The 9,158-nt window shown below is 39.1% G+C and overlaps 1 protein-coding gene across 2 annotated transcripts; it reads left to right on the top strand.

Annotated features, from left to right (window-relative positions):
* Nucleotides 1-1,044: 1,044 nt before the first annotated feature.
* Nucleotides 1,045-9,158, top strand: snw1 (SNW domain containing 1). 2 transcript variants are annotated; one of them, XM_027001389.3, is made up of 14 exons: nt 1,045-1,091; nt 1,683-1,836; nt 2,149-2,310; nt 2,402-2,497; nt 5,532-5,638; nt 5,732-5,836; nt 6,017-6,086; nt 6,196-6,261; nt 6,382-6,498; nt 6,731-6,872; nt 7,274-7,376; nt 7,810-7,927; nt 8,114-8,277; nt 8,581-9,158. In XM_027001389.3, the coding sequence occupies exons 1-14, from the start codon at nt 1,078-1,080 to the stop codon at nt 8,771-8,773; spliced, it is 1,611 nt and encodes a 536-aa protein (XP_026857190.2). In that variant the 5' UTR covers nt 1,045-1,077; the 3' UTR covers nt 8,774-9,158. The 2 variants fall into 2 exon arrangements, with proteins under 2 accessions (XP_026857190.2, XP_026857180.2); XM_027001379.3 differs by having other exon boundaries at nt 7,271-7,376.

The raw sequence follows: 9,158 nt of genomic DNA, 5'->3' as shown, positions 1-9,158 counted from the left end.
TTTATTTGACCGGTAAAGATAATTATATTGTCTAATAATAAGACATTATTCCAATGATCAATGTGATCTGGCACTGTTGGGGGGAGTAATAATCTGATGAATAACAGAAAAGAAGCAAAACTTAGAATGACATATGATTAGTATATTTAGTTATGTTAATAATCTTTTATGAGACATATATGATAGCCTATATTGTAAAATGGGAGACTTTGCTTATGTTGATTTATTATCAGGCATGTAGTGCAAAAACTCTATTTTGTAGTTAAAAAACAGGGGGAAAATAGCATTTGGAGGGTAGTACTTTCTATCAAATGAAAAAAAGAATTTTAATATTATATATATCTACTGAAAACTAAATAGAGGTAAAGTGGGAAATTTGATTAAGTCTGGATTCCAACCATTATGAATTTCAGACATTGTGACTTTTACTTTTACTGAATTCCGAATCTGAGTATATCATGCAAAAGAATCCAGAAATATTTGGCTCACAACACCTTGATATATTCATTACTAATTCATTTTTTGACTTATTCTCTGCAGAGTTGATGCTTGTTCGTGCAAACATCTGCATGATACTGGAGGCAGTTTCCCCAAAACTATGTCTGCAATATACCTAATAGTCAGTGTAATAGTCAGTCAGTAAGTCTATAACAAACACGCTTTCAGTATTTTCAATGTATTTTATTGAAACTGATTTCAAATTACATATATTATTTTTACTTCAGTTCTGAAAATAATTTTCATACATCTATTGCAAACGCAGGTATTTGAAATTTACTATCAACATACATTTCAGCGTAATTGTGTTAATCGATTACCATTCATTTTCTTAAGCCTGAGAAACGTGCCATTAAACGTGTCCCTAAATACTAAACTACAGACCATAATTCATCTATCGATAACATTTTTGTAACTATATGATCACAAATGAATGACTGAAGAACTGCTGAATATTTTCAAGCAGCATCTCGCATACTTTGGGATTTTTCGTGAGTACGATAAACATGAGCTTTTGTTCCTGAAACAACGCGATACAAACACATCTTGTATGACGTCAGATTCAACGAGGAAAGGAAAATGTCGCTGGCGAGGTGAGTTGCCCGCAAACGATTTTAGGACTTAATGTTATCTGAAATCGACTGATTTTATTATTGGTTATGCTTTGAATTTTAATCCTTTAAAACAGGATAACCGTTATCTTGTTTTCTTTAATTATTTTAGCTAATCGAGGGCTTAAATACCTAGATAGGTGTATAGAAAGCTAGCTGTTATTTACAACGTAGTTGTAAATTGGCTAGCTAGCATAAGGTTAGCTAGGGTAGCTAGCAAGCTAATTTAGCCAGCAACTAGCTAGTTAATTTATCATTAGTTATATCTACATTTAGCTGGATGTTTCGATTTAGATGTTATGAATAGTACACTTTGCTTGTTATCCAGCTAGCTAGCGTTAGCTAACTAGCTAAAGTGTCGTCTCGTGTTGGTCTTAGTCATGTAGGTTATCCACTTAGCTAGCTAACCTAGCTAGTCTACATTTCATCGCGTGGCGTACAGCTGTTTGGTGTTCCTTTTTTCTTCAATAAAAATCTGAAAAGATCCCATCTCTAGCTACTTAGGATTATTATCGTCCTTGAGTTCTGCGTTATCACTGAGAAAACCTGCTGTATAATTTTCTTTTCTTGTAGCTTTCTACCCGCGCCCACTCAGCTGTCCCAGGATCAGCTGGAGACAGAAGAGAGGGTCAGAGCCCAGAGGTCTCAGTCCACAGCACTGGTGTCCACTCGCAGAGAACCCGCGCCCTATGGTTCCAGAAAAGGATGGGTTCCCCGAAGTCTCGAGGTACCCACCACTATTAGTTAAAGTTCAAATTTCTGCTTTTGATTATGATCCCAATTTGGAATTCTGGTTATATTTTTACTATATTGTTTATTACACTTATCATTGTTTAAGATAGACCTTATGTATTTTATGCTTCTAGGCATCAGTAGTGATCCCTGTATTTCTACAGTATTCTAGATCATGGGTTTATTGGCATCTAACCTACTGTACTGGCTAGGATGTATTCTATGAGTAAATGACAGTATTTTTGTAAGTCACTCTGGATAAGAGCGTCTGCTAAATGCCGTAAATGTACTGTGTTTCTTTCTAAAGGATTTTGGCGATGGAGGTGCATTCCCAGAGATCCATGTGGCTCAATACCCACTGGAGATGGGAAGGAAGAAAAAGACCTCCAATGCCCTCGCTTTGCAGGTGGATGCTGAAGGCAAAATCAAATACGATGCCATTGCTCGCCAAGGCCAAGGGAAGGATAAGGTGGGTGTTGTATTGTTGTGATATTAAGTTGCCATTGTTGAAGAGGGGAGTTTCTTGAAATGTCTGCTCACACTTCTTGTCCTATAAACAGGTCATATTCAGTAAATATACAGACCTGCTTCCTAAGGAAGTTCTCAGTGAAGATGCTCCAGAACTACAGAGGCCAGACGAGGAAGCTGTTAAAGAGGTAATAGTTCTTCAGTCGCATGTCTTGCATAAGACAGTAAGCCCATCATAACTCTTGACATGCCTGTACATTTTACAGATATCTGTAAAGACAATAAAGTAATGTCACTAACATTTTTGTTTAGTCAAGTTAAATGTATTTATGTAGCACATTTTACAATAGATGTTGTCACAAAGCAGCATAACAAATGTCATATTCCAAGCCAAGAGTGACAGTGGCAAGGACAAAAAACTCCCTAGAGCATGAGGAAGAAACCTTGAGAGGAACCAAGACTTAAAGGGGGGAGGGGGGGGGGGCATCCTTCTCTGTCTGACAATGGTCACAACAATAATAACAATATAGACAATAAGGAGCAGAATAAATAGTGAAAGTGACAAATAAATAATATGATTGAAAAAATAAGCAATTAATGTCTAGTCTAGTTTTGTAGAAGTCCTAGTCTTGTCCCGATGGTGTGCACGTGTCCGAAACCCATCCCACACAAGAACAATGGAGGGCAATGGAGAAGTAGTTGGCAGGGGTGGAGATGTGGTGGGCTACAGCAGGAGACATCGGGGTGGTGGGAGTAGCCCTGGCAGCTGTGACAGGTTGAGGCTCAGTAACATAACATCAGAGGTAGGTATACCTTGGCAGAAAGAGAGAATTAGGCATGTCCATGTGCATGGGTGTGTAATTTGGGGAAATATAATCTGGACTCTGACTCTAGATGTCAGATCTAGCTATGGCAGTATAGCTAAAAGGACAGCCAGAAAGAAACTCAGACATGAGGGAACCTTGGCACATTAGCACTCCGCCGCTCTCAGTCAAGAGAATTGAGTGACGCAAGAGAGGTGAAGTGATGGCATCATAACATCCCAGTTTACCATAACACTTAATGCCCATGGACCCCCAGAGCTACACCTTTACCTAAGATGGGAAGTAGTTAATAAAATGTCTGACTGTACAGATAGGTTTTCAGCCAAGCCTTAAATATTGAGACTGTATCTGAGTCACAAACATTTACAGTAAAGTTATTCCATAGTGCGGGAGCTTTATAGGAAAAGGCTGTGCCCCCTGTAGTTTTTCTTATTCTTGGCACTAGTAAAGAGCCTGCACCTTTTGATCTAAGCACCTGCACCTTTTGATCTAAGTAGATGTGGTGGGTCATAATGCATTAGGAGTTCTCTAAGGTATTGTTGGGCACAACCATTCATTCCTTTGTAAGTCACCAGAAGTATTTTATAATCGATACAAATTTTTGCTCGGAGTCAATGTACAGTAGCTAAGAGGAGGGATGTGATCAAATTTTCTAGTTCTAGTAAGAATTCTGGCCACTACATTTTGAACCAGCTGGAGCTTGTTTAGGCACTTAGTGGTACAGCAAGATATTAAAGCATGACAGTACTCCAATCTTGAAGTGATAAATGCATGGACTTGCTTTTCTTCATCATGTGAGGAGAGAATGTTCCTCATCTCTGTAATGTTCCTGAGGTGGAGAAAGGTAAATGGCAATACTATTTATATGAGCTTCAAACGAGATACTTTGATCCATAATTACTCCAAGATCTTTAACTGTTAGAGAAGATGTGATTGGGAGACCATTGAGTAAAGGGAGAGCAAGGGACTAGCTGTCTGTGGGTCTAATAGAAGCCCCTTTTAGAATTAAGTGAGTTTCTCAACATCCAGTGCCTTGACATCCTATTATGTATTCCTCAGTAATACAAAGCTGATATGTCCTCTGGTTTGGCTGAAACATATAGCTTAGTATCATCAGCATAGCAGTAGAAACTAGCACACTGGTTACATATAATGTCACCTAGAGGTAGCATATATAAAGAACAAAGCAGATGCTCTAGAACAGATCCTTTTGGGACACCATAGCTAACCTTGTTATATGCTGAGAAGTCTTCAATTATGTTAACAAACTGGTAGCGACCAGCTAGATAAGATATAAACCAGGAAAGGGCTATCCCCCTAATCCCAACATTTTCGAGGCTATCTACTAAAATTTAGTGATTATATAGTTTCAAATGTTGCGTTCAAATCAAGTAATATAAGCAAAGAGACATAACTCTGGTCAGAGGCCAACAACAGGTAATTAATTACTTAAATCAGTGTTGTCTGCACTATGATGAGACCTAAACCCTGACTGAAAGACTTCATGTAGTTGGTTCTGATTCACTTATCTTAGCTGCTGAGCTGCATCATTTTCTAGGATCTTGGAAATAAATGGAAGGTTTGAGATCATCTTATAGTTTGACAGCTGACATGGGTTGAGGTTAGATTTTTTTGATAAGTTGATATTTTGAATGATTTAGGTACATAGCCAATGTTCAAGGAAGAGTTTATTACATTTCATAAAGGTTCAATTGCTTTAGGTAGTATTTCCTTAAAGTGTGTGGGCAGTGAATCTAGTAAGCAATTGGAGGGTTTTGAGCACAAGATCATAGATGTAAGTTCTGGCTCCTGGATGGGTGTAAAGGATTCTTTTTGGCATGGTTGTTCTGATCTCCAAGTAGCTGCCCAATGTCACATTAATTCATGAATTAAATTAATACATTCATTACTACTATCTGATGTAATCTGCGCATTGGTGTCAGGTTTATTCCTAGTTAGAAGTGCAGTTGTACTAAATAGAAATCTAGGATTACTTTTGTTATTTTCTATAAGGGTCAGGAGATAAGCTGTGCAAGTGGTAATAAGTACCTTTCTATACTTGAGAATTCTCTCCTTCCATGCAAGCTGGAAGACTACAAGTTTAGTATGGCACCATTATGTTCTATTTTTCGGGTGGATTCTCTTATACATTGGGTGAAACAAATTGCTTCTAATGTAGAACTAAAGGCAAGAGAGTCTTGAGCACTATCAACATGAATATTGAAATCACCAACAATAATGGCACTTTCTACTAGAGTGACTAGATTAGACTAGATGTTTAATCTTGTGAATCCTGATCCAGTCTTTTTTTTTTTTTGCTTGTTATTGCTTAATTTCATAAATTCATCAATGTGTGCCTTGTGTGATCAGTTTCTTAAAATCTTTTTCTCTTTTTCAGCTTACAGAGAAGACTAGAGCTGCTCTAGAAAAGCAGGTCTCTCAGAAGATTGCTGCTGCCATGCCTGTACGTGCTGCAGATAAACAGGCCCCAGCGCAGTACATACGGTAAGACAAGAAGTTTTGTTTTGAGGTCGGTCCACATTCAGTTATGTGATACCCCTATTTTCTAATTCAGTGTGACTCTCCCATTTCTAACAGGTACACACCCTCCCAGCAGGGAGTGGCTTTCAACTCGGGGGCCAAGCAGAGAGTTATTCGCATGGTGGAAATGCAGAAAGACCCAATGGAGCCGCCACGATTTAAGTAGGTCACAAGCTCTTAAGGTCCGATTATGCATAAAAGCATGTGGGAGTCAACCTAGCATTATGTAAGCATAGTCTGTCTGATCCCCAGTAGCTTGCATTAATTACTAATTCAGGGTAAAGTACACTAAATGAACAGTTTGTATTGTATGTTGCACCTGTGTGGGTTCTTTTCTTATAGGATTAATAAGAAGATTCCTCGTGGCCCTCCCTCCCCTCCTGCCCCAGTCATGCACTCCCCCAGCAGAAAGGTAGAATGCCATCAGCCTCTCTGTAGGCTTTTACCCAAGGTGCTTTCATGCCTTTCTTGAATATGCACCCTAACTCACTGTAAGGGTACTTTGCTTCTATTTTCCTCAGATGACTGTAAAAGAACAACAAGAGTGGAAGATTCCTCCCTGCATTTCAAACTGGAAGAATGCAAAGGTTTCATGATTTCTTCACGTGCACCCCAGAAACCAAAGTTCTCAATTATTCAGTTGGTTGTCTCTGTCTGGAGGCCAAAATATGTGGGGGTTTTTCCATTCTTTATTTGCTGTTTTTCAGGGTTACACCATCCCACTTGACAAACGCCTGGCAGCTGATGGAAGAGGCCTTCAGACAGTCCACATCAATGAAAATTTTGCAAAGTTAGCCGAGGCTCTCTATATTGCAGACAGAAAGGTACACTGTTTCTCTTTTAAATGTAGCTAAATGCAAAGTTGACAGCACCTTTATTTGGTATGTATTCATAGGTGTTTGCATAAACAATATTTACAAGTGCTATTACCGTTTGTGATATTTCTACTCTGCTTAGACTTCCAGGAAACCATTTATTTATATAGATAGGCCATAGACTTGTCAGTTCAGTAAAATAAAGGTTGTGTTTAGGATGTGCATGATGTGATGTGCACAGGCCAGAGAAGCAGTAGAGATGCGAGCTCAGGTGGAAAAGAAGATGGCACAGAAGGAGAAGGAGAAGAAAGAGGAGAAGCTCAGGGAGCTGGCAAAAATGGCCCGAGACCGGAGAGCAGGGATCAAAGGTCACGCAGACAAAGGTGTATATCGATTAATGGTGAAGATGCCTGTCTACATTCTGTGGCTAGGTTATTGGTTCCCTTACTGAGGTTGACTGCTGATAAAATGTCAGTCTGTTTTTGTCACACATTAGCAGCAGATTTTAATGCAAATGTTCTATGTTTTCAATATTTTTATGATGGCTGTTTAAGTGGATAAAAGAAACCACTTTTAATTCCTGTACTGAGCAGCAGCCATGATGCTGACCATGGCTTTATCAAATACTAGGCCCGTGCCCTTGATTAGGAATAGTGATAACGCTGCAAAAACAGTAACCTGGGTTTCCTTTTGCCTGCACACAATGTCTCTGATCAGGTGTTGAATAGGACTTTCTCTTACATGTACACACATCCATTCACACACACTATCTCCCTCCCAGCAGGTGGTGAGGACACTGAGGTTAGGGAGCGTGATGAGATCCGTCATGATAGGCGGAAAGAGAGACAGCATGACAGAAACATCTCCAGAGCTGCCCCTGATAAGAGGTACATGAATTTTTTACTCCACCCCACTGAATCTTTCATGGGCCAGACAGTCAAGCCATGGCCAGTTCAAGTAGTACCAGTATTGGGGACATGTGTCTCAGTTTAAACTGCATGACAGCATTATCTGATCTCAAATGCTTCTAGATTATATGCTTATGACTAACATGTGTATGCTTTTCTACTACTTTGACTTTTCTTTTTATATAATTAAAAGTATAATAACTGAACGGTTTTATTCATAAATGTAGCCCATATTCCTGATTTTTTTTTTCCTTTTTTTTCTTTTTTTTTTTAAGTCATTGTTATGTGAAATGCATTTGCATAACAATCCCCATTTTCTTGGTTATTTGTTAGTGGGGCGCTTTGCATTGCCTTTTCCATTCTCTGAATTCCTGGAGAAGGTATTGATGGTGGTGTTCTGTGTCTTGCCCAGGTCTAAACTGCAGAGGGATCAGGACAGAGACATCAGTGAGCTGATTGCACTGGGTCAGCCTAATCCTCGTATCTCCAGTGAGGCTCAGTACGATCAGAGGCTCTTCAACCAGAGCAGGGTAAAACAAAAAAACTTCCCACTGGTGCTGCATTGATTTATTTATTTTTCCCCATATCTGACTTATTTCAGATAAGCCAATAGAGGGAGACATGAAAAGTGTAAACAAGTGTCATAATGGATTCTCTCTTTTTCATGTTTGTACTGGATGTATGAACTGAGTCTTTATCTTCTGTGTATGCCTCAGGGAATGGACAGTGGCTTCGCTGGAGGTGAGGATGAGACATATAATGTGTATGACCAACCCTTCAGGAGTGGCAGAGACATGGCCCAAAACCTCTACAGGCCCAGCAAGAATCCTGATAAGGATATGTATGGAGATGACCTGGACACACTCATGCAGAGCAGCAGGTAACACCATGAGATCCCAGTATCAGCTGTGGCTATTCCTTCTGAACTGACTAGTAGATATTGTCATAAGAATTGTAAAGAAATTATATGAACATTATACCATAATGACCATAGAAAGTACTTGAAGAACTGACATAATGTGTAAGAACAACTAAAGTTGAGATGGATTATAGATGAGAAGCCATGTTTTTCAACTTTGTTGCCTACATATTTTATTTGGTTTAAAACCTTTGTTCTCTGTTGCTACCTCATGTACATCATTGCAGGAATGTCAGCCACTGTGTAACCTATTCTGCTCATCAGGTTTGTGCCTGATCGGGAGTTCTCTGGCACTGACCACGGTCCACGCAGGGATGGACCTGTCCAATTTGAGGAGGATCCTTTCGGTCTGGACAAATTCTTGGAGGAGGCCAAGCAACATGGTGGTTCCAAAAGACCATCCACCAGTGGGCGCTCTAAGGACTATGACCATGAGAAAAAGCGCAGGAAGGAGTGAGGCGCTTCCTGTGACCATTACTTTCGGTTTCACACCAGCTTTCATGTCAAGCCATAGGGAAAGATGATTTTTGTAATGTCTTATTTGGTCACCAACATGCCATACAAAGGACATTTCTTTATTGAAGTTAGCCCTTTATTGGTTTTAAGGCAGATAATAGTGCATACAGCTAATGTTTTTTCTTGGTTATTAGGTATGTTGTAGAATGTGATAGGCCCATACATAATATCATTTCTTATGTTAATTTTAATTTTACAGTGAAAATTGTAGATGTTTGGTTTTTTTTATTTTTTCCCATAAGGAACGTGTTTTTGGATTCAGTTTAGGAAGAACATAAACTCCTGTACATCAAAAACCACATAATAAATTTAACATGGATCTAAAA

Source organism: Electrophorus electricus, chromosome 2 (genome assembly GCF_041902795.1).
Source record: "Electrophorus electricus isolate QZ-2024a chromosome 2, ASM4190279v1, whole genome shotgun sequence".
Classification (NCBI taxonomy): Eukaryota; Metazoa; Chordata; class Actinopteri; order Gymnotiformes; family Gymnotidae; genus Electrophorus; species Electrophorus electricus.
The sequence above is the reverse complement of the archived record's forward strand: the minus strand, read 5'-3'. Positions and strand labels throughout refer to the sequence as shown.

Coding starts and splice junctions, on each gene's coding strand:
- snw1 (XM_027001379.3), top strand. Junction 1,837..2,148: donor GGGTTCCCCGAAGTCTCGAG/GTACCCACCACT, acceptor TTCTTTCTAAAG/GATTTTGGCGATGGAGGTGC. Junction 2,311..2,401: donor AAGGCCAAGGGAAGGATAAG/GTGGGTGTTGTA, acceptor TCCTATAAACAG/GTCATATTCAGTAAATATAC.